We start from the raw sequence: 26737 nt of genomic DNA, 5'->3' as shown, positions 1-26737 counted from the left end.
ACAACTGCCTATGTGACATGAGCTGGTCCATGGGGGCCAAAGGATGCATTTTTGAAAATTGAGTTACTATAATTATTTTTAAAAAAAGTGGGTAATGGTTTTGGCCATCGAACTTTGCCTGTTTTGGTATTAAATATTTAAATATTTAAATTAGAGCTCTATTATATACTATCTCTCTTTTGCAGTTTTCTTCTATAATTTTGGTTGGGACGACTATGGTGTGCAATCATTACATTCAATCTTGGATATGGTCAAAGTTATGTCATTTGCTATCACACAAGGAAAGGTACGTACGTCAAGTGAAACAAGAAAAGCTTTCTAAAGCTTTGTCCAAGGGTGAAAACATTTTGCATTTTTAAGGTATGTAAAATAATAAGATTTGGAGTTTGGGACTAGCTAGCTCAACATACTTGTGACTTTTTAGCACATTTTTCAAGGCCTAATCAATAGGACTCCTTGATTTTGTTTTCAGGTGGCTGTACATTGTCATGCTGGACTTGGGCGTACAGGTGTGCTAATAGCTTGCTATCTGGTATACAGCAGGAGGATGGATGGGGATCATGCTATAACATATGTTAGGGAAAAGAGGTAAGGAAGAAATACGCTGGGAAATGATAAAATCCACCATAGAATGTGAGTGATAGGAGAAGATCAAGGTATACTGTTGCTGTATGCAAGGCCTTGACCCATCTCCCAATGGGCAACTTTTTAGAACTGTTAAGGTCAAGACTTGCTCATGTGCATGTAACAGGCTACCCATGTAGATGCTAGTATTCAAAGAAAATTGGCTTTGACAGTTTTGCCCAAAATTTGCAACATGAGTGAAAGGTCTGACTATTACACCTAATTTACTGTCCATGGGCGATTGCCCCATAGAATTTCATTCATTTAATGAGAGGTATATCGGGCTATTCCAGTTGAAATCCATACACCTCCTATGGAAGACATGACCTTAATTTCCCACACAGGGAGTGTGAATTTCAAATGGGGTTACCTGAATGGGTGACTCTATTTGAAATCATCACCCACTGTGTGGCCGGGTGATTAAGGTCATGTTTTACATAGTGTATGGATTTCAACTGAATAACACATTGCCATGTAGATCTAATACCTGGACATGAAAATCAGTTACACATATGTGATGCGATCAAGCAAAATCAGTCGGAACTCACAAATATTGATTTTGAGGTATAGCCTTACAAAGGAAATATTTCCCTTTGTTTCCTCTTGTTTTGGAAACTCTTTAATTGCTCGTATCTTTGGAACTGGTTGTTCAATTTCAATAGGGATTTCTGCTAAATCCAGCTTTGTAAATGTCTTTTACTATCCTATAAGAAACTGAAAATTTTATTTTTCCGAGTTCCGACTGATTTTGCTTGATCGCATCACATATATCAAAGCTAAGAGTTGGATACATAGTGCAGAGAGTAGGTGTCATGTGCAAGACAGAGTCACAGTAGATCGAATAGTCCTTGGACTTGCATGGGCTGGATATGGCAACCATGTTCTGCACATGACAACCACTCGACATTCTGTATTCCCCTTGGCTAAACTTTGAGGTGTTGAAGAAAAAGTCAAATCCTGATCATTGTGAAGCTTTAAAGAATCTTGACTGACATGTAATAATTGTTTTACTGGGATTATTGGCATTGATGCATGGAAATTTATATTTTGTGTTTGTTTGTTTGTTTGTTTGTTTGTTTTATTTCACAGGCAAGGAGCCATTCAGACCAAAGGCCAGATAGAATGCGCCACTGCTTTCTCACAGTTTCTCATTCCTCTCAGAGTGGTATTTTCTTCATGGTAAGTATACCTCAGCTATTAGAAATAGTTTCATGTTCAACTCAATCTGAACTTCATATAAATAGTCAATTGTTTAAATGATGTCATGGCTAAAACCATGGATATCATCAATTGGCCTGATGAGAGATGGCAATGAATTTAAAATATAATTCTCACATGCCCGTCAACTGCAGGGCTCAAATTTCAGGGAGGCCACCAAGGCCATTACCTGCCCTTTTTTTGTTTTAGTCTTAGTGCCCCAAATCTTTTGTCAACTTCAAGGCCTTGAACAAAAGTTCTTAGAGGCTGAAAAAATTTAGCCAGTGGTGTTCATGGGGTTAATTAATATTCAATCTATTTATTCATAATTTGTTTTGTATTATAGTGATCCTAGCGCATATCCATATACACTGGACCAGTACCTGAACAGACAGAAGCTTATGCTGCATGGTTTAGAATCCAGAGAACTCAAGTACATTCCAAAGGTAGGTTTGTGACACTTGTTTGTGGCACATGATTTTTGAAAGCTTAATTTGTGGTACCAGATTGTTGTGCAAGTATCAGAAAGTATAGACCACTTGACATGTGACGTCATTGCCCGGCAGTTTGCGCGCGAACTATGGCAATTTTCATTGTTCTTTGCCCTTCAGTGTGCGTACACATTGTAGTTTGCTCAGGCCACATGCATTTTAAATCGCCCTCCACATTTCATATAGTACAAGAAAGCGATTGAACAGTGTAGTGGTTCGTTCAAGCATATCTATAGACCAATCTTCATGTGGTTCATGTGGAAAAAGATTCATGTGCTGTCAACAAGCTGCCCTCCCTTTTGATTTGACTGTACATGTATTATTCTACTTATTTGACTTAAGTGAGGTTGTAGTGGTAACAAACATACTTCTGCCTTTACATTCACCATAGGCACTTCCATTCTGCAAAATGTTACTCTGATCTTAAATTGTGGGATAGGCTTTTACGACGGGGATTCATAACAATTAGTGGGGTTTTTAGCGGGTTCGCTGTCGGACAAGTTTAGGACTGTCAAGCTTTCGTCAGGAGTAGCTCTGAGTTCTTCAGGACAAAGTACCTAAGAATGAGACATGTAGACCGCCCCTTGCCTACTGAGCCGTTCAGTGAAGACTGCCCCTTGTCAATAGAGAACAAGCAGATCTCGCCTATCTGCTAATTTAGAAGGTTTTGGTGGCTCTGAAAAGAGCTGTTCACTGATCTTCTGATTATTTGTCCTTTTCTAGGTGGTCAAAACAGTTTGCACAAGACTACAGGAACTAGCCAAATGTTTGGAAGCACAGCCAGAAAGTCCAAGAGAAAACATAGACATTGTGAAAAAACTGCCCCAGGGCATTTCAAAATCGCCAGTAACAAACCTTATGGTGACAGCGCGTCAGATGTTTGAGTCTTCAAGCAGCACGCTAAGAAGTTCTAGCATGGAAGACGTAAATTCTGAGTCTTTACTTTACCCCTGATAAGCCAAATCAAGGTCACGTAAGTCCACTCTTGGATTTACGGAAAAAGATGCAGAGTCAGCGGATTGGAGAAACAGCAGGCTCTGATGAAGATGAAGAGAGCGATATGAAACCGACCAAAGGACTCTCCAAGCACGCTCCGAGGACGGCCGACTCAAGAGATTTTACAAAGACCAAAAACTTGCCAGGGGGTCATCGGGTGACCAAAATGCCAATGCATAGGTTGTCAAGTTCGTCTCTAGTACACAATGGGTCATTGGAGAATTTTGATGAGATTTATATGGTGGCTAAGGCATTGATGTTTGATTTGGATACCTTTGATGAAGGCGATGATGTTGACAATCCTGGTGGAGTTGTACAGGTAAAATATATTACGTCCATGGGCAGGAAAGACCTCCTATGTGTTTTTGGCCCTTGAACATGTTCAAAACAAAACTGCAAATATTTGAACAAGTTCATTTGGATTGTTAGATTTCACTGTTGACATAGTTCTTTTATACAAATCAAATAAAAATGAAGATGTTAAACTCACATTTTAGTGACGTTTCACCACTTTTTTAAGCGTATCCAGATGGCTTCTTTCAGCCATCTGGCTTCTCTATCGATGACTTTTGAGTCAAAAGGAAAAGACACTCTAAACAAGGATGAGGGGGCCTACTCACTCAACAACATCTTTGACCAACTCATCACGCCCTCTATAGCGGTTCCTGTTGCCTATAAAAGGAAGCAGTCAGATGTGATGAGTTGCCAGTCTGAAGAAACTACTAGTGTAGTGGTGAAACGTCACTAAAATGTGAGTTTAACATCTTCATTTTTATTGGATTTGTATAAAAAGAACTGTCAACAGTGAAAACTGCAAATAGGTTTCATAGGAGGTTTTGCTGTAAACATGTTCAGGGGCCAAAGACACATAGGAGGTTTTTCCTGCCCATGATTAAATAGTAGTTCATTGGGTTGAAAGGAGGAGTTTGGGTTGAAAGGAGGAGGGCAGAAGAGAGTTGATGAGAGGTGGCCTGGGAAAATGAAAAGTTAGGGCACAACCCAAAACTTCAATGACATCCTGTAAATGAAAGTGCTTTCATTAAGATTTTGACCCCGCCTTTCTCCCTCCATGTAACATACAGCTACGTTTGAAGTACTTAGTATTGAAAATTCCAACGTCAAAAGGTAAAAGTTTGGACTTTTTGACCCCCTCCCTAACAAAGTCATTTATAGGTCTGTTCCGTTAGGTTTGATAGAGTACAGAAACATATTGAAAATATTAAAAAGCCCTGTTTTATTAAGGAAATCTACAGAAACTTGCACCAATGTGTACTCCAAAAAGGCAATTCGTTTGAAATGTGCTAATGTTTGGTCTTTGCGTGCCATGGTGTCTTATCTTATGTCATTCCCCTGACTTATATCGTGACTTGTGTTGTAAGTGCGATTTCGCGGACTCGCAATATTGCGACTTGCATGTAGGATGTTGCATGGTGTAACCTAGCTTTTTTTTTTATTCAAGATTGTTTTCATGGACAAGTGCATTAGGTCTTGTGGCAAATTTTAATGTAATATATTTATGATATCATTATTATTTTCTCTCTGCAGAGCTTAAAAGCAAGAGTTGCATCATTACAGGTAAGTTTGGTGCAGTTTACACATAATTTTAAAACACCATTAAAGGGGCGTTGGAGTGGTGCTTGAGCTAGCGGTGTTTGGGCACAATTATTGAGAAAAGTAAAGCCCAGACTCACAGGGAAAGGTATGGGTTCAATGCGTGAGATCTCAAGGTTTGTTGTTATGGGCACCCCCATGGACATGATTTTCACTGAGAGTGGGAAATAGCAAAAACATTTGTTTTGGCCTAATTATTTACCATAACTCAATTAACACATATAATATAACTCAAAAATACATGGAAATATAAATGTGACCAGTGGCTTCCTTGACCCATTTCCTGTAAGATAATAAGAAATAGACTGCAAAATTATCCAAACTGGACAAATACGGCCTGTAGGCTCCAACTCGCCTTAATATGCTACTGTTGGCCTAAAGCTTCTTTAAAGGAACACTCCGGCAATCACAACATTATGCCTTTTATGTTAGAAAATTAATTATCAAGCACGAATCGCATGGTTTTATTTGAAACAAACTCATATTGACGATAAAAACAAATTAATACAGCAGTCGCGCAGCACACGATGTTCAAATTTCCCAGGCGCCAAAATTGTCCAGTGCAATGACGTCCTAGTAATACAATATAAGAAGGCTGACAACAATTGAGCACAAATAACCATGACGTCATTGCACTAGACAATTTCTAGTGCAAATGGGAAATGGGAAGGCGATTGAGAATATGTTGGCAATTCCATTTGAAATCCATACACCCCCTATGGAAGACATGACCTTAATCTTCCACACATGAAGTATGAAATAGGGTTACCTGTATGGGTGACTGCATTTGAAATCTACACTCCCTGTGTGGGAGATTAAGGTCATGTTTTCCACAGGGGGTGTATGGATTTCAACTGGAATAGCGCATTGTAATTCCAACTTGAGTGATTAAATTGTGATTTGATTAACAGCAAAACTTGAATGTGAGCGAATCAGCCTGGCAGATAGTGATGACTGAAGAGGATCCCTTTGTTCTGTGCCTTCTCATGTGGTCTTGGTTGGAGCATCTTAAGGTAAGCTAATGCACTGCTTAATTTATGTAATTGGGTCCTTCCACAGTTTTTAGACAAAGTTAGTTTACATGAGTAGCCATCACTCTGTCTTCTTTCTTTCACATGAAGCAGGTCACACAGCATTTTAAATTATATCAAGACTGGACAGGACCCACCAGCAGTGGTACTGCACTTGTACTACACTGGTACTACCCTAGTACTGCACAGTAGCAGGCAAGTACTTTGGCGATGGTGTACCTGTCCAAGGGGCCCAGTATGAATCTGGCAGTGTATGTGTACTGGTCTATGTGATGAAAAACACTTTTTAAGATAATCACAAATTAAAATCCTCCTGGTGGAATTACTGTAATTACTGATTTCATCTGTATGACCCATCTGTCAAGACCCGTTGTCTCTATTGCCTCTCTCCACTCTCATATGTATAAATGGTTACCAGCATATGCTGAGAAGGTGAAACAGATTTGTTGTGCAGAGTAGTGGCAACCTATTCATTGAAGCAACTTACACAGAAGAATACTACTGGTGATTAACACCCATGCTGATGACTATCATTTTGTAACTACATGGAAATAACATGGAAATAACTATATGTTGTATATTGTCCACAACCTCCCCCAATACTTTTTTAAAAGTAATATTTGACAAAATGCAACGGCTCATTATGTTAAAAAGAGACCGGTTTAAACAGTTTTAAATGTTGCATCTGAGTCCATAGGAGTCAACTCTCAAACAATACCGTTGGCTATGTTTATTCATGTGATTGTTAAAGAATACTATGGACTCAGGTGCAACTTTTAAAGCAGCCTCTTTTCTTACACAGTGAACCATTGTGTCTGAACGCAATGATGTGTGATGCTATAAATTGATCCACATTGTGTCAAACAAATAGGGCTATACATACCTTTTTACATTTCGTAAAATATTTTTCGATTAATTTTTAAAATTATTAGTTATAGACCCTATAGATCAACTAAATATAAAAACAGGGACAATCTGTTCCAACTGACAGAAGAGTGGTTATGAAGCAAATGTTCCCTCTTTGTTTTTTGTTACATGTAGGAACCCTTTTTGAGCCCAGCTGAAGCTACCAAACTTGTCAACTCAGATGATGATGCAGTGGGTGCATTCAAATCTCTCAAAAAGGTGAGGATAGATAAGTTGTAGTAATCCTTTGTTTTGTCATACTGTTATGATTCATTTGTATGATACAGATATTGCTTGCCATGCTCAAACATGGATGCAAAACTCCACCCTGCTATCCAGTCATGGACATCACAGAGACCGTGTTCTTTCCGCGGTCGACTACTTGCATTTAAAAGCAGGTTTAAAATGTGGCCACTATCAGCCGGTAAATAAGCAGTCCACGGTCTATAATGCTAAATGGCATAAATTTAAACACAATGCCCACTGTTAATTACATAAAATGTCTGCAGTTAGCTGTTGGAAAGAGAATGTATACATTCATGTTTGCATAGTTCTGCACATGGTCATCATTTGTCGGCGAATACAGGTGGGGTGGGGGTGTGTGTGTGTGTGTTTATGATATAATATTAGTGTAGGTTTTGACCTATTTACACAAGCAATTGAATTAACACTCACATGTGTTTTCGTGGCTCATCCAAGCATCACTTCTAAAGCACTCTGGTGGATTGTTGGTACTAGACGTTGAAGGCTTGAATCGGATCACGTAACCTGGGTATTGATCCCAAGTCACATGACCCGATGAGCTTTATGATACACTATGTTTATGATGCACTATTTTGTAAGCATCATTAATCATTGACTCGCACACACGAAATTGTTGTGTAACAGTCCATAATATTACACACATGAATCATGGTTGTCCACCCATGCAGGACAGTGTTTCTAGATCAAAAATAGCATTAACCACTTTATAAACTATGTCCGCAGTTGTAGAATCAATTCCCAAGAAAATATGTCTGTCCACAGTAAGGAGCTAACAGCTTAAAAGTGTCGCTATCCACGTTTACCAGTGGGTGTACATGGGTGCACTGGTAATGGGTGATTGCTGTCAAATAAGGACAAAGTGTTTCCTTTCACCTGCAAAAGCTGATTCACATCCAACTGCGGACTATCCATGTTTTATTTTCATGTGCTCCTTTTTTGTTTTTAATCAGGGCAAGTGTATACTGATGTTATAGAATCAGTAGAATTTTAGTGAATCAGTCCCCAATAAAATGGGTCTGTCCACAGTAAGGCGCTAAGGACTTAAAAGTGGTGTGTCACTGTCCACTTTTGCCAGTTGTTATGTGTATGTGTGGGTACATTGGTACTGGGTGATTTCTGTCAAATGAGGACAAAGTGTTTCCTTTCACCTGCAACTGCTGAATCCCATCCAACTGCTAACTATCCCTATTCTCTTTTCATGTGCACCATTTTTGCTTCTCTTTGTTTTTAATCAGGGGCCAAAGTACACATTGGAGTGTATACTGAAGCTAGTAGCCTGCCTACAACCCATAGACCGTGACTTAGAAGATGCAATGCTATACCGTGTCATCCAAGCTGTGTGTCATATACCACATGAAGAGCTACAGAAGTCTCCTGAGACCCCTAGTGATGACGAAGACGAGGATGATAATGGCAGCGAGTCGTTTTATGCATCCCAGCTCTTGCTATACCTACGGCAGTATGTTTTCCATTTGCGATTGCGAATCTCGAACAGTGGAAGTAGGCTACCGAGGAGGAAGAAGTTGTCGTGCCCAGGTGCCTTGTCCGAAGAAGCCGAAGTGAAGAATCTACAGCAAACGCATGCCAATGGGAAGCACCATGCCAGTACGGGTGGAAGTCGCAGCTTGAAGGAAGAAGAATCTGATGAGGTTGATAACATGCCCATTCCTGTGACTAGGAAAAGTAAACTCCCACCAATTTTTTGATAACTTGATCTGTCAGGAAGTATATAGTCAGGGTTTGAGTTTTGAAAATACCAGGCGTGCTGCAAATCGCACTCCTTGAAATGTTAAGGTGAGCTGTCAGGTGTGCTATAAATTGCACTTGTGAAGAAGCTAAGGTTCTGGCAGATTTGTAAGGTGAGGTATAAATCGCATCCAGGTAGGTGATTTAAGAGGAGCCCTGCATGGGTGTTGCACTCACTAGCCTTAAAACTCAAAACCTGATATAGTATAGGAAAATACAGTTGTAAGTGTCTATATAATGTATAGGCAGCAATATTTTTGTATCCTATTCAACATCGCTTATTAATATGTATATGAAGCTAGGTTCCATGGTGTACATAACACTGATTTGATCAATAATACTCGACCCGGGTTTGAACCCACAATCTCTTGTTACTTGATGCTTGATATGATACACTCCAATTAAGCAAGTAGAAAGCTTGACGTCAGAGGAATCTGTGCTGTGTGTAGGTGCTCACAATATTATACAACAGGTGCAAGTAAAAATCTGGACATCTACAGCTTCTGGAGGGTGGCTGTTGGTAAAGTTTGTTCGGATTATATAAGGCAGAAATTGTTTGGCTTTTGTTGCTGCGCGCATCAATAAAGTCCTAACTCACGCTCACGTAAATTCACATAAGCGTGCGCCAGTCACGCATTACGCAATGTACAACTAGCACAACTGCGTGCATGCCATTCTATATCAATACACGGTGTTATGAGTCTATTTTTTTCTGCCTTATATATGCCGAACAAACTTAAACATCTCTCTCAGGACTGGTTGAGCCGAGCTTTGGAACTGGTGAACTGAGGGTGCTGAAACAGAGGCTACACCACTATGGCACATGTACATGAGTTAGTCTGACAGAGAGGCCTTTGCTAATCTTACTTATAAGAAAAAAAGCTCATACACAATATACTTTTACTAATGAAAATGTGCATATAATCTGCGATTAATAATGAGTCTTGCCTCTGACTATGAGGTTCTTGTGCGGATGTTGACTAGGAAAAGAAATATTGCATATGGGCAAGTGCTAATAGTGGAAATGGAACAAATCTTACTATTATCTGTTCCAACTTCGATGACACCTCTGTCACTTTCAAAAGGTATTGGAGTGGTTTGATGAGACAGATGAGCCCTCCTCAATGCTGTATTGATTACATGTTTATTAATTTTGTTCTGTTGCATTGACACCCACAAATTCCCTATGGAAGTGAATGAAATCTGTCCAGCGTGATGAGGTGTCACCGAAGCTGGAACGTATTACAATTAGGTTAATATGGTATCAAATGTAAATATCTGTTGCTTTAAATTGCATTGCAAGTGAATGTAATAGACTGATTTCCATGCATCCAGTCATGCTTAATCTGATGCTGTGGCAATGTGGACAAGGGCTATTACAGTATTGTGCATTGGGCTATTCCATATAAAATCCGCACTGTGGAAGATTTTGTAAATATCTTCCACATGGGGAGAATTAATTTCAGATGGAATAAACACTTTAGGCTGCTCCGTTTGAAATTCATTCTCCCTCTGTTGAAGATTCAGGTGAAATCATTCTCAGAGGGTGTATGAAATTGGAATAAATCTATTGTAAAGTGCAAAGTGTATGCAATTCTTGATTCTGAAACAGTCGGTCATGATTTTGTAATATGACAATGACAGTTGATGTGCCAAATTCAGGAGTTATCAAAACTTTGGATTCTTTTGGACAGTTCCAAATTATGGCAAAAATTGGTTAAACAAGCTTTCAATTTCCACCATTTCAAGATTTTGAGTGTTCAAATCGTCAGTTAAAGCCATATTGTAACATTTGCAGAGGAAGACGCCCTCAATATTTTCACAATTCTGTTTTTTACATGAATGTAATGTATTTCATTAAACTAGCATACCCTGCAAGATTTTAGCTGTCAAAATTTAAGTTTTTGTATAAAGCGCAGTTACGATGGAAATAACACAGTACGTACATGGCGTGCGGGACGGTCATACACACATCAAAGGGTCGTAACACATCATGACCAATAGAGTGATACGTATAGGTGCTGATAGTAAATTCCAATTTTCTTTGCTTTACCTCAGTTCGGCTCAAAATTAAAAGGGGACATATCTGACTGTAAAAGCTAACATTTTATGGAAAAGAAATTATAATCTATTTCTTTATGGATATGTTACAATATGGCTTTACAGATCGACTGTCAAAATTTATGACATTTTGGCAGAATTTGTTTACACAAGTATGTCCAATCTTAGTCTACATGCTTTTTAAAAAGTATATTTGAATGCACTAGAAAAGATTAGTACTGTAAATTGGAAATTTTTGGGCTTCAATTATTTCTGTGCCTTTCGCATTCCAAGGCGCTATCGTGGAAATAACAATGCGCAAATATTTTCCTTTTGTGTATAGTTCATTAGAAGCTTAGAACCACAAATTTGAAGACCAGTGAAAAATTTCAAAATTTGCAAAACTAAAAAAAATTCATGCGTGAAAATGTTAACTTTGAAAGTAACCTTTTGGCTATTCTACTTGAAATCCATACACCTGTGGAAGACATGACCTGAATCTCCCACACAAGGAGTGTGAATTTCAAATGGGGTTACCTGAATGGATCATTCCTTTGAAATCTACACTCCCTATGAGGAGAGTAAGGTCATGTCATCCACAGGGGGTGTATGGATTCAAATGGAACAGCCCAGTTTGTTTGTGTTGTTTTGCTTTGCTTTGTTTTTCCATTATTGAGTAATTAACAATGGGCAACATTTAAAATACACACTCCCCCTATGGAATTAACACATTAGCAGCTACATTTGAAACCTACTCTCCCTCAGGGGAAGATTCAGGTTGAATCTTTCTCAGAAGGTGTATGAAATTCAAATGGAGCAGCGTAATGTACTAATTCCATCTGAAATTCATACTCGCTCATGGCAGATATTGCCAAAATGTTTCACAGGGGTAGTGTGTATTTTAAATGGAATAGCCCAATATTTCATATGGCTTACTTGTGAATGGAACAGAGTCACAAAAAACATTGAAACAAATTTTGTGTCAGACAGGTGCTTAGGCCAAAAAACAATTAATAGTTTGTCTCATGTCCCCCGCACAGTGTCGACACCCTATATTATAAATATAAACTTAATTCTCTGTTGGTGAGCTGACGGTAGTGGTATTTCACCGAGCTAAAGAAAAGGAGTTCTATCTGATCGCTGGATCGCTCAGTGGTGAACTACAAACTCAAAATGGAGCGATGTATTCAATTCGATTGAAATCGATATTCTATTATTGGCGAGATAAAGAAAGTGGCATAGTGTGTATTGTATGACTTGTGATTTAATTTTCTAATACAGGTGTTCCTTTATAGAATTGGAATTCTCAAACAGTTGAATATATCACAATTTTTATTTTGAAGATCAAAATCGATACTTATAAAATGCAGTAAAATATATCCACAGCAAAATACCGGTCCCCGCTAATTAGTGTATTTAATTCCCAGTTAGTGTATTAATAATAAAACCTGGGATTTACCTGACAACAAATCAAATTTTCTTGTAATAGAAATATCATATGGGATACTGATCATGCGCAAATCGTAAAAACATAGAATAGAAACTGTGTGGCAGGCTCTGTGGAATCTCATATCGTGTGTAAAATGGTATGCTTAGCCTGAGTCGCTCGGCCTATCTCGAACAAAATCGCCATGCGTAGCTGTTGAAAAACAAGAGGATTCATGGTACTATCACGGCAATTTTTGACACAAAGATATAGGGATGATGATGCTGTGCCCCGTGTGCATTAGATTTAGGCCAGAAATTTCTTTTTCAATTGTCCATAGATCCCCTCCAATATACATAAAGTATATAGTTTTGATATAGTTCCAGTATATTTGGCACAAAGGGTATTAGCTCAGTGATAAACGTATTGGCCAACTTTTCATATTTAATGGAATTTCCTATTTTTTGGAGGTAAAAAATAGCTCAGTTCATATTTCTGAAAATCCTGATGAAAGCATACTCAATCAATAAAACCACAAAATTCATATGAGAGATCTGACAAAATTAGCCAATAATAAGGTGTGGCCTATTTGGGCTATTCCAGTTGACATCCATACACCCCCTATGGAAGACATATCCTTAGCCTTCCACACAGGGAGTGTGAATGTCAAATGCCATTTGAAATCTACGCCCCCTGTCTGCAAGATGAAGGTCATGTCTTCCATAGGGAGGTGTATGGATAACAACTGAAACAAATAAACCATTTCTGACTTTAAAGCATTGAATTAACAATGGTAATATATTGTCTTTTTGTAATTAGGAAATAGTTTTATTTTTTATTACTTCCCACTTTATGAATTTGTTTTGTAGTCTCTACACAGTACTGGATGAGTATTACAATTTTGCTAAAAAAGGAAGTTAAATCATCACTAAATATTGTTAAGTGACCTTGTAACCTGAAATTTGAATTTGATCAAAAAATGTATGGTTCAACAAGAAATACTATTATTTGATTTCAGTTGAATGTAAGTTTGCTTTTTGTGTGCCAATAGAAATTGACTTTCACATATCGTCACTGGGCGGGAAAAACCTCATATGTACTTTTAGCCCCTGAACATGGATAAAGCCTTGTAGGTGTAGACTTTATATTGAAGAGGTTGCTTCATCCATGTTCAAAGGCCAAGAGTACATGCAGGAAACACCTCATATTTACTTCTGGCCCTTAAAAATGGATAAAGCTTGTAGGATGTAGGTGTAGACTTTATATTGAATTTGCTTCATCCATGTTCAAGGGCAAAAAGTACATACAATGTTTTTCCCGCTCAGATCAAGAGGAATGAGTCACATGTCGACCCTGGTCGAAAATGGTTTTTACATCTATTTCTAAAGGGGACATTTAGAGCTTTCAGAAACCTCATGTTGATACGACCTTTCTTTGCAAAGTTACATCAATATATCAATCGCTGAAAACAATATAAAACAAGAGAATTTCAACACTTTCTTTACCAATATCTCAAAATCAATATTAGCGACATCCTACTCATTTCCCTTGATTGTGTCACATATTTTTATCACACTTTTGAGAAACTCTGATGAGCCTTCTAAAGGGGTGAGTCGTGGGTTAAGTTTGTGTGCAAAGTAAACAAACAACTAGTTTGTTTTAGACAAATATTTGCAGGCATTTCAGACATGACTGGTTATTTTTTACAAAAAGTTATTGTTTGTGTATAAATTTCCATGTAGCTTAGAAAGATATGTAGTAATTTTGTTAGCAAAATAGATTTCAATTTTGACATTGAAAACAAACCCTAAAGCAGCCATTCTCAAATAGCGCCGGGGGGTTCCAAGTGATGCATGACAAAATATTTTAGAAATGTAAAGTTGCATGACCACATTTGGAATCAGCATGAAAAGTGCAATAAAATGGGTACAAACAAGCCTTTTATTGGTTCAGTGGTTCTTAAGATCTATAGTTCTTGATATTTTGAGAAAATATCTCAAAACTTTGACTTTTTATGTTGAAGCCTATGGCTAGCACACGAGAGCATTAACCCTAAAGGCTATAAAATCTTACAAAATCTTACAAATAAACCACTGCGCGTGCAATGCATGCATTCCACATGATGTGATGATGCAATCACCCCAAGTCATATATGCTCCCAAAATCGCTGGCTTAGTCAACCAAACCCCTGTGGTATGAGGTCGGTGATCGTGTGCGTAGTAGCCGAGGGGTCCCAGGGTCGATTCCCTGGGGTACCAAGTGAAATCTTGGTTCTTCTTCTCTCCTTTTTCGTTCATCTCTGCCTTCCGATAGCAAAAAAAACATGGTTTGTGTTAGGGTTATTCAACAGATATTTTCCATAATGTATTAACCCTAACTCTATAAAATCTTACAAAAAAACAAAACACTGCGCATGCATGCATTCCGTGTGATGCAATGACACACTAGTTCATCTTCCCTCATTTTTGTTCCTTTTCTGCCTTGCTAAAGCAAAAAACCATGCACCATGTTAGGGTTATGTAAAATTTAGAGTAAAAACAGGTTAATAGAGAATAGATCGACAATATAAATGTAAATAAATGTATTGCTTATTTTTATAAATTGTGCCATTATCATATTCCTATAAATTGCACTATGTCTTTCTGCTACCTCTATTTATCAAGCCAAAAATATATGTTTACTGCAGTTTTATGTTTATATTTTGCATTCTATTATTTGCAAACAAATAAGAAAAGGCTGATCACTTGGTTCATTTTGCTAAAACAAAAACGCTCTTATTTTGTATATATCCGCAGCATAATTTTTACCATGAAAATTTTAATTATTTGTTTATTACTTAATATTATTAAGTTTAACTTATCTAAATATTTTAAGTGCTATAAAATGCGCAAAAGAATTAATGTACTAGTACCAGTTATGTTCACCCCTCTGTATTTCCTAAACAATGACAAATTTGTCAAAATTAAAACAAGCAGCCAATACCTGTACTCTTTAGCTCTGATTAAAGACTTCGTTTGTTGAGAATTAAAGAAACAGTGATTAAAACCAAAGGAAAGAACAAAATCAAAAGTTGTAATTTTATGTTCTTATCACATGCAATAAGAGCACAACACTAGTTTTAATGTGCTAATCAATGGAAAACACTTTACTAGTTCTCTTGTTCGAAAACGCTTTGTGAATAAATCAATAGGGCATGTGGAGCAAACTGCAGCTTTTGAATTTGCATCTTTCTTGGGTTTTTGGTTATCATGGCTTTATTTCTTGAACAATTTCAACAAATGAGTCGTAAATCCAAGCTAAAAGTTGCAGCTATATACTGGCTGCTGGTTAGCTGCTGGTACTAATTATGACATATGTCTTTGTTAGGGTATACAGGGGTGAACATAACTAGTACCTTAATTCTTTTGCGCACTGTAGTATTACATAGCAGTAGAGACTTTTCCTATAGTTGGTCATACATGCTGAATCAAAACGATTTTTCTTCATCCACTGGGCTATTCCAGTTGAAATCCACACTACACCTGTGAACGATTTTGGAAATATGTTTCATACGGGGAGTATGCTTTTCAAATGTAATTGGTCATAGCACCCTGGCTTTACCTTTATCTTCCACAACTGGAGTGAGTATTTCAAATGGAAGCTACCCAAGTGTATTTTATTTGAAACCCTTACTCCCTCTGTGGAAGACTTTAGCTAAATATTCCACAGGGGTAGTGTGGATTTCAATGGAATAGCCAGTAGCGTAGCCAGCGGGGGGCAAAGTGCCCCCCCCTGACAAAAAAATGAAAGAAAAAGTGCCCCTCTGACAAAAAATGAAAGAAAATCAGGAGGGCAAAGGAAAAGAAAAGGGCAAGGAGCCCTTTTCTAGCAAAATTCAGGGCCAAAATAGTGTAAAATACAAAATTTTTTCTTCTGGCAAGACATTGTAACAAAAAGCCCTTTTAGCCAGATAATGGGAAAAAATAGTGTAAAATACCATTTTTTTCGCGCTACGCGCGCACATCATCCCAATAAGGCCCTTTTCAGGAAGCTCGAAAACATACCGTCTCTATGTATTGTATGATGCAACTGCAATTGTTTTCGTCTGTGCCCCAAAAATTTTAATTTGCCCCTCCTGACCAAGAAAGCTGGCTACGCCCCTTGGAATAGCCCATTTTTTATGTTTTTGAAATGCTTGCCTGTTGCCTCTTCATTGGATCCACCTGATTACATGACCACAGACTAGTATAACATGGGTCAGTGGGGCCCATAGAACATGACTGTCGTTGATTTCATCACCTTAGAAAGGTTAAGGATTACATTATTTTATTTAAGGTTTTAAGCTTGCAATGTATTTCATTATTCTCCTTTTTTCTATATTCCAATATTTGTCTAAATTATATTGTTTGATATTGAGGAAGAAAACAATTTACTCTGTTATAATTGTTTTTATGAAATCATTTGTAATAGGCCACCAGATAAGAAATTTGTATAGTTATGGCGTACAAAAAAGATTGCCAAAATTGCTTTTTTTTTCAATATCTGACATTGCTCCACCGAAAATTGCACAAAATATGTCCGGTCATTGTATTTATACTTAGATCGGTTTAAAATAATGTAGAATGTTGAAGTTTAAAAGGGAATTTCTCACCCTTCCCAAATATACTGCACACAAAAAGTATCCGAACACAAAAGTCATTTCTTAAAGAGTTAAAGTAGTCGATAGATGGAGGATTTTGTTCTGCACATTTTGATACCTCATTTGGTATGATATGACTTAAAAGGTCCACAATCGTTGGCCTGGTCAACTGGTAGGTGACCATGTCCTTATAGATCACACTCCTGTATACTTGTATACTTGTCTGGACTAAGGTGGTGTCTGGACTGACATGCCCTGGGCCACATAACTCAATTATGTATTTCATTATTCCCGATGTGGTGGTAGACCTTTAAGCAATTTGAAGAAAAATAGAGACCTTTTCAAAAATGACAAAAATTTGCACTGACTTTTCTCACTTTTTTCACAGTGGAGAGAGTGTTCATCCATCAGGCATTAATGAACCCACAACAAAACATAGCAGAAATCGCCTTGAAGGGGGAAATATCTTAATTTGTCACTTTTGAAACTTTAACATTTGTCATTCAAATGAGTAACTTAGTGGAATAAAATCGCATTGTGCCAAATAAGGTATTTAAGTCTGGAGAACAAAATTCTGCATCTCCAATTTCGATTTAGTGTCTTTAAGAAATTGCTTTATTGTTTTAAGTGTTTGGATACTTCATATGTGCAGTATACAAGGTCAGTTACAAATTAAGCATATAGCATGTATAATTGTTTTGTATGTATATTATGTATGTTTGTATACATATGTATAAATGTATTTAAAATATCTCTATCTAGTAGTGTGTTTCACCTTGATGTATCATAGTATTTGTACACATACACACACTTACTATTGTATAGTGCAATAAATAAATAGTCTCGAGTTGTTTCACGGTCTTACACTAAAGTATTCTAGTACAGAGCTTGTATTATTGTGAATGGTATGAATTATCAAATAATAAGTACATGTACTTAATTTTTGGGTTGCAGGTCGATGGTCCGAGACTCGTAACTCTAAACTGCACCCTAACCTATAACCTAAGCCCTAATCCTAACCCTAAACATGAGCCTAACCCAAACACTAACCCCAACTCTAATACTAACCCTAACACTAACAGTAATACTAACCCTAAACGCATCCCTACTATCATAAAATACCCTTTAACCCTTTTTGGACTAATGACCCTTAAAAGAATTTTCATGAGATAACATCATTTGAATATTCATGAGATAAAGAATATTCATGAGATGATGTCATTGAATATTCATGAGTGACATTAATTTGAATACTCATGAGATGACATTAGTTCCAATATTCATGAGATGACATTAATTTGAATATTCATGAGATGAATATTCATGAGATGATGTTATTAATAATTATAAATATTCATGAGATGATGTCTTTTGAATATTCATGAGATGATGTCATTAATTTGAATATTCATGAGATGACATCATTAGTTCCAATATTTGTGAGATGACGTTATTAATTTGAATATTCATGAGGATGACGTCATTAATTTGAATATTCATGAGATGATGTCATTAATGAATATTAATGAGATGTCATTGAATATTAATGAGATGACATTGAATATTAATGAGATGACATTAATATGAATATTCATGATGACATCATTAACGAATATTCATGAGATGATGTCATTAATTTGAATATTCATGAGATGAAGTCATTGATTTGAATATTCATGAGATGATGTCATTAATGAATATTCATGAGATGTCATTTTTGAATATTCACGAGATAACATTAATTTGAATTTTCATGAGATGACTTCATTAATTTGCATATTCATGAGATGACATTAATTTGAATATTCATGAGATGACATTGATTTGAATATTCAGTAGATGTCATTGAATATTCATGAGATGATGTCATGTATTTTGAATAATTATGAGATGACGTCATTAATTTGAATATTCTTGGTATGACATTAATTTGAATACTCATGAGATGACATTAGTTCCAATATTCATGAGATGACATTAATTTGAATATTCATGAGATAATGTCATTAATGAGATGTCATTGAATATTCATAAGATGATGTCATTAATTTGAATATTCATGAGATGTCATTGAATATTCATGAGATGAATATTCATGAGATGATGTTATTAATAATTATAAATATTCATGAGATGATGTCTTTTGAATATTCATGAGATGATGTCATTAATTTGAATATTCATGAGATGACATCATTAGTTCCAATATTTGTGAGATGACGTTATTAATTTGAATATTCATGAGGATGACGTCATTAATTTGAATATTCATGAGATGATGTCATTAGTTCCAATATTCATGAGATGACGTTATTAATTTGAATATTCATGAGGATGACATTAATTTGAATATTAATGAGATGATGTCATTTGAATATTCATGACGTCATTAATGAGAATATTCATAAGATGACATCATTAACGAATTAATGAATATTCATAAGATGTCAGCATTTGAATATTCATGAGATGATGTCATTAATGAATATTCATGAGATGACATTAATGTGAATGTTCATAAGATATTTGAATATTCATAAGATGACATTTTAATATTCATGAGATGATGTCATTAATGAATATTCATGAGATGACATTAATATGAATATTAATGAGATGACGTCATTAACAAATATTCATGAGATGATGTCATTGAATATTCATGAGATGACGTCATGAATATGAATATTTATGAGATTACATTAATTTGAATATTCATGAGATGACATTGAATATTCACAAGATTACATTAATATGAATATTCATGAGATGATATCATTAATGAATATTCATGAGATGTAATTAATGAATATTCATGAGATGTAATTAATGAATATTCATAAGATGATGTCATTTGAATATTCATGAGATGATGTCATTAATGAATATTAATGAGATGTCATTGAATATTAATGAGATGACATTGAATATTAATGAGATGACATTAATATGAATATTCATGATGACATCATTAACGAATATTCATGAGATGATGTCATTAATTTGAATATTCATGAGATGAAGTCATTGATTTGAATATTCATGAGATGATGTCATTAATGAATATTTATGAGATGTTATTTTTGTATATTCACGAGATAACATTAATTTGAATTTTCATGAGATGACTTCATTAATTTGCATATTCATGAGATGACATTAATTTGAATATTCATGAGATGACATTGATTTGAATATTCAGTAGATGTCATTGAATATTCATGAGATGATGTCATGTATTTTGAATAATTATGAGATGACGTCATTAATTTGAATATTCTTGGTATGACATCATTAATTTGAATTTTCATGAGATGACATTAATTAATATTCATGAGATGATGTCATTAATTTGATTATTTATGTGATGATGTCATTAATTTGAATATTTGTGAGTTGATCTCATTAATTTGAATATTCATGAGACGACATGATTAATTTGAGTAATGAGATGACTTCATTAATAAATATTTATGAGATGTCATTAAGTTGATTATTCATGAGATGCTGGCAGTAGTTTTAATATTCATAAGATGACATTATTAATTTGATTATTCATGAGATGACATCATTAAATTGAATATTCATGAGATGAATGATATCATTAATGAATATTCGTGACATGCTCAGGGAAGGACCCAGGGAAGTTGTGCCCGAAATCTGTAGATGAAAGCTACCTGACGTACCTGAATTAAGGGTGGAATTATGGAAAATTTTTGGCCCCATATCTTCTAAATTGTTGGTCTAAAGTTTATAAAAGTATATGCCTACATATGTAGAATTTTTTTTTAATTTTTACTAACTTTGACAATTTTCACCAAAAATTGTTGAAAATGCTAAATTTTGCAACAAAAACAAAATCATAAAAAAAACCTGATTTGGGCCCAAATACAAATATTTTTGATGAAGTAGGTATAATGTTTGAATTATGATAAACGTAGGTCAAATGTCAAAAAAGATAGAAATTCATGAAAATATTCCACTCAACATCAAGTTATTTCATACAAATATTGTATAATAAGGTCAATTAAAAGGGCATTTTGTGATCCACAGCATCATCCCCCACTTTTCTCAAAAAAAGTTGCGATTTTTATATCACTGAAAACCTCTGGCTACACAATGTTTATGTGCAAAAAATTTCTTGCAGATAATGATTCGTTTAGCAAAGATATCGTGAATTACAACATATTGGCTATGGAGTAGTGTAATACATAATCATGCATAACTCGCTAACGCCAAATCGGAATCAACTGAAATTTTGGGAATAAGCTTTTTTCGTGGATATCTACTGAATAATTTCATAAAAAGAGGGTGCTAGGATCACGAAAGGATGTATTGTTGGTCGAGGCAGCCAAAATGATCGATTTTCATTGTCTAAATCAATATATTAGTGGAAAATAGCACCTTGATGTTTCGAAGTTGAAAACTTGCTTGATTTATTGTAATGAGTTATGTACGTTTTACAAAGGTGATGTGGTGTCAGCCCTCTTTACAACATAACTCAAGATGACCAATTATTTGGGTCGACTCGTAGGCATGGTAGGGGGCATACAAGAAAATGGTACATGTACTGTAAAAATTAAAAAAGTGTTTCTTGTTCCTAGTGTTTTGAGACTACTTCATTTTATTTTTATTTTTCTCAATTCAGTTATAATTTTGTTTGAAAGTTTATAGGAAGTTGAGATGCTTTCTATTATTATTATATAGCCTTGCAAATTACTTTGGGGTGAAGGGTCTATAGTAACTGTAAAATGAAAATGGCCATTATTACGCAAATTCGCACATCGTTACAGATATCGTTTCTCTGTTCTTCTCTTTCTTGTTCCTTATGGTCCTGTTCTCAGTTCTGTTCTGTTCTCTACAAATTTATCTGATCTTCAGGCTCGCTGTCCTTTTCTCTTCTTTTTTTTTCCTTTCCATTCCTTTTTAAATAATTATGGAGAGTTTGGTTCCAAAAGGTGCTAACCCTAAAGGCTGCTTTGTGTAAAATTAATTTGAAGATATCCGTAGCAGTATCAATGGCGCAGCTGGGATTTTTTTCAGGGGAGGGGGCAAGCCTGTATGGGGCGGGGGCCCAAATCCACCAAACAAAAATTTTGCCGCCCCTTCCTCAAAAAAGGTTGACCCAATTTTTTTTCGGTGGTTTGAAAAAGTGAAGAGCAAAAAAAAAAAAAAAAAAAGGAATACAAGGGGTAGCGACTTCATTTTGATATAATATAGTTCCATTTTTTAACAAAATTTTAAAATTGTTCAAATTCTATCCGCACCTTATATCGTTGGCCTATGGATTCTCTCTTTCTCTTTCTTTTCCCCTTTTTTTTATCTTTCTCACTCCTTTATTATTTTGCCCTGCGCTAGGGGGGGGGCGGGGACCCAAATGGGGCGGGGCCCAAAATAGGCATTGCCAGGGGGAAATTGCCCCCCCCTGCCCCTCGGCAGCTACGCCACTGAGCAGTATATAAACCTTTCAATCTAATTGGAGCACTAGAATAGTTGTAACACTTTTTTGGGTTATCCTTGAAATAATAATTACAAATCTCTTCAACCTCCTAGGAAAGAAAGTAATAAATTTTAAAAAAAAGTAGCTAAACCAAATGGCAGCCATTTTAAAACTTTACATTGGAGAATTTTTAGGGGACAAAATGATGTTGAAAATAGTTACAAAAATAGTTACAAAATAATTTGCATTATTTTTTGCTAAACTTAGACCTACATATCTAAGACCAGAGAAGATGTAAAGCATGGTAAGAAAGAGGAGCGTTATCAGAATTATATATAGGCCTACTCCTACTGCGCCAAAAAAGTATCCATACACTTGGGAAAATAATCACAATTTCAAACTGAAACATATTGGGGTAAATTTATTTTTAATAGATGCATAATCTAATCTGGTACATTATGACACCCATTGAATCCAATGTGACTTCAAAGAAGCGAAGTTACAAGCATTTGATTAGACCATGGTAGGTATAGAAGGTCCAGTAACTGGCCTATTCAAAACTCCACGGATTAGACATCTGGTTTGAGAGTGGTGAATAGCCGTGCGTGCCTTTAATTTAAAACAAAAAGAACAAAAGAAAACTGAAACAAATGAGCTGACAAATAAAATGAAATGAAAAGTACAGAGAAGTAAAAACTGAAATAAAAACTGCTTTAACTGAAGCTTTATTGAAGAAACGGTGTTGTACTGTTGTCGCTTGTTGCGCTTGTTAATGTTGGAATCTCAAGTTTTGCGCCTTGTAGGCGCAAAGTGTGTCACTTTTAAAACGGGACCTTCGTCTTTTCACTTGCTTAACTTTACTTCTTGAGGTCACATTGGATTCAATGTGGTGTCATAATGTGCAGGATTAGATAGCGCATCTATTAAAAAAAACCATTTACCCCAATTCAGTTTTGAAATTGTGATTATTTTTCCAAGTGTAAGAATACTTTTTTGGCGCAGTATACTTGAGATAATCCCGTCGGTAAATCCTGTCGCATCTTCTTTCTTGCCTTACATCTTCTCTGCTAAGACTTGACCCAAGATTTGTGAATGAAAACTTCCCAGGATATTTGAACAATGAAATATGAAATAATACAAAATGTTCACGAATTAAAAAAAAACCACCCTTGCATGATGGTAAAGTTCAAATTTTGCTTACGTGGGTGAATGGGCATCATTGGATCGCACACCATGGGAATAGGGATGATAGAGATGATCCTATACAATTATTATTATACCTCTCAGCTCTCCCCTTCTAACGGGGTTTACCCCGAGTTTTGCACTGTGAAGAAATTTGAAGTGCTTGGTCGTCGATAAGGCCTAAAAAAAATGTTTGATTGGCGTAACCAGACCTGCCCTAAAAATAGACCCGACCCTAGACTTTTTTTTTTTTTTTTTTGCAAACATTTTTTTAAATTAAAAAGAAAACTCAATAAAAAAAAGAAACACAAAAGTTCCAAGGCCTTAATTTATCATACGTAATTTACCGCTTAAAATGTGTGTAAATAAATAAATAAATAAAAAAATGCGGACCTTTTTCTTATGTTACGCCAATCAAACAATTTTCTTTTTTAGGCCTAAGTTGAAAGTAAAGTAGGTCAAGTGGTCGTCTAGTGCCTAGTGGTCAGTAGGCTACGTGAATATTTTACCACTTAAAAATATGTGCACAATACCTGCGTCTTTTACTAGTGATCACCTATTGTTAATTTTTGTAAATAATAGAATAAGCAAACTATCGAACCAGAAAATGGTAAGGGTTGGGTAGTTGTGTGTGGTGACCTCGGCTGTAATAAGAATAATACATTTTTGACGTGTGTTTTGGAATTCCGATAAATTGCCATTTTATTTGGTGACTCACACTGCACGCTTTTGGTTGTCCTCAATTGGCATGATCAGCCCGATATGAATCCGCGTATGATTCATTTAATATGATTTGGTAAAAATTCGGTAAACATTACCGAAATTGGATGCAATAACTTTAATTTACTATAGTGATATGCAGATGGTACGAATATTATTTCAATACCATTTACTCCGATAAAAAAAATAATATAGACTATGATAGAACTTCTGTGTTTGGTCAAACGTGGGAAATAAGTTTCGATATCTCCATAGGCCAAACTCAATACTTGTATAGGACTATCTACTGAAGATGACGAACACTTTGGTTACTATAACAGCTGTGTTCTTGGTGGTAATTGGAAGTTGCTATGGACAAATAGGTAAGTTATCTTTTACCATGTTTACATTGTTAATTATAAAAAAAACCATTTTTCTAGAATTGAGTTAAATTGAGTTGAGTCATGGCATTATAAAGGGTTCACAAAAATAACTCCCCCCCCCCTAAAATTACAAAATATTTCTTTGCATTTCGTTGATTTGAAACATTTAAAAACCTGTGAATAAAGGAATCATTTTCCTACCCTCTCAAAGTTATTTTTGGAAAATGTCAAATTGTGGCCAAAACAAAAGATTGTTAGAAAAAAGAACTTGTATAATATAATTTCGTTGGGAATAGGAGCATAAAGTTTATCGCTGAAGCATGTGGGCTTAATGTTGATTTTTATTCTGTTTTAAATCGTAGGCCTACTTTACCCTTAGCGACGTTTTCACGTATTTTTTGCAGGACCTGTGAAGACTCTGGGGGCACATCAGACATATCGAATTCTAAATACGAGGAATGTCCTTCTGATATCAAATAATTTTGATTTTTTTTTGTATATGAAATTCGCGATATAGGCCTTGGGTCTAAGCTGCATGGTCTAATATACATTTTATGGCAAATTATTAGAAATTGATATTTTTGAAATTTAACAGTCCTCGAAGTAAATTATATAAATCAAATGATATCTACTTACCCCCTACGTGTATATAGCTGGGATGAAAAGCCGTCCATCATATGAAAATTTTGACCTTCCCTCGTAATCGTATTGAAGATATAGATTTTTCCCCAAAACACCAAAACAATTTAGGTCTTTTGTGGGGGGAAAATGTATATATTTTCTATATGAAAGGTCAACATTTTCAATTGGTGGTTGCTTTTTCATCCAAGCTACAGAGACTGTATATCAAAAATATCAAATTTTAATATTAATTTGCCATAAAATTTATATTAGGCCTATATCACTAATTTTTTTTAAAAATCTAAATTATTTGATATCAGAAGGATCGGACATTCCCCGTAGGCTCCTATTCAGAATGCAGTTCGATATGTCTGATGTGCACCCGGGTCCCACAAAAAAATAAGCCTATACAAACGTTGCTATCCGATTCCTTAATGTTTCCTCTTTTGGTTCTATCATAGAATTTTAATTCCTAGTACTCGAGTAAAAGCATAATATTGGACATTACATTTGGAAACCATACCCGGGGAAGATTTTAGAATTCCAACCAAATTCAACAGTTTATTATTCCGGATCCAACCATTTTTGTCCACAAAAAGTGAAAAAGGTGTGCAAAATTTTGGAATTTTGTGCTTATTCAAATTTGAATAGTTTTTATTCATTTTTGACTAGATTATTTTGAGAGTCCCATGAATTGCCTTTTTAAAAAAAATTATAAAATGACAAGAATCCCAGTGTTGTTGTTTTTTTCAAAATGTTACATTGTAGGGCTAGGCCTACTCAATTTAGGAGTTTTTGACATTTTTGTATTTCAACATTTATTTGGGCCTAAGCCTATGGGGCCATGGGCGTCTACTCCCCATTCCAGAAAAATACAGAACTATTTTTTTTTTTTTTGGATTAAAAGAATATTATCCTGTTTTGCCAAATGAAACATAGCTAAATCCTAATCCTTTGTCCTAACTGGCAATGAAAGCAAAATTTCAATATTTGGTCATATTTTTGGAAATAAAGGCCAAAAACATGCATTTTTACGGCATTTTTCGACCTTTTTTGTATTCTGTGACAATCAAGCCCAAAGACTTGAACAAAGACTAATTTCAAGTTATGCATTCTAATTTTTGGAAAACACATTTTCCAATCTTTTTCATAACCAATTAGCAAAAACAACATATAATAATTATTAAAATTATGAGCTAACTCATAGGGCCTACTCAAGATTTTGAATGCTAAGACTTGTGCCAAGTCTTACAAATTTGTGACTACAATTGTAAGAAAACATGCGAAATTGCATTTTTGGACCATTTTCCCTCGAATTGCAAAAATATTAAAATTTGACTTTTATTACTAGTTAGGTATAACTAAAGGATTATAGGATTTAGCTATGATTCATTTGGCAAAACAGGATAATATTTTTTTAAGCCAAAAAAAATTAGTTCTGTATTTTTCTGGAACAGGGAGT

The 26737-nt window shown here is 35.5% G+C and overlaps 2 protein-coding genes across 2 annotated transcripts in view; both read left to right on the top strand.

The window, feature by feature from the left end:
- LOC140171527 (protein tyrosine phosphatase domain-containing protein 1-like) overlaps window positions 1-10372 on the top strand; it is a 29082-nt gene extending 18710 nt beyond the window's left edge. The window contains 10 exon segments of the mRNA XM_072194796.1: window positions 186-286; window positions 473-588; window positions 1714-1803; window positions 2168-2267; window positions 3036-3262; window positions 3264-3627; window positions 4854-4883; window positions 5831-5932; window positions 6992-7075; window positions 8356-10372. Coding sequence (XP_072050897.1) covers window positions 186-286; window positions 473-588; window positions 1714-1803; window positions 2168-2267; window positions 3036-3262; window positions 3264-3627; window positions 4854-4883; window positions 5831-5932; window positions 6992-7075; window positions 8356-8826 — 1685 coding nt within the window. The 3' untranslated portion in view covers window positions 8827-10372.
- A 13898-nt stretch (window positions 10373-24270) lies between these two features.
- Window positions 24271-26737, top strand: part of LOC140170893 (uncharacterized) — an 83498-nt gene continuing 81031 nt past the window's right edge. Inside the window, exon 1 of the mRNA XM_072194096.1 lies at window positions 24271-24654. Coding sequence (XP_072050197.1) covers window positions 24585-24654 — 70 coding nt within the window. The 5' untranslated portion in view covers window positions 24271-24584. The remainder of the gene's footprint in view (window positions 24655-26737) is intronic.

Source organism: Amphiura filiformis, chromosome 15 (assembly GCF_039555335.1).
Source record: "Amphiura filiformis chromosome 15, Afil_fr2py, whole genome shotgun sequence".
NCBI classification, from domain to species: Eukaryota; Metazoa; Echinodermata; class Ophiuroidea; order Amphilepidida; family Amphiuridae; genus Amphiura; species Amphiura filiformis.
The sequence above is the reverse complement of the archived record's forward strand: the minus strand, read 5'-3'. Positions and strand labels throughout refer to the sequence as shown.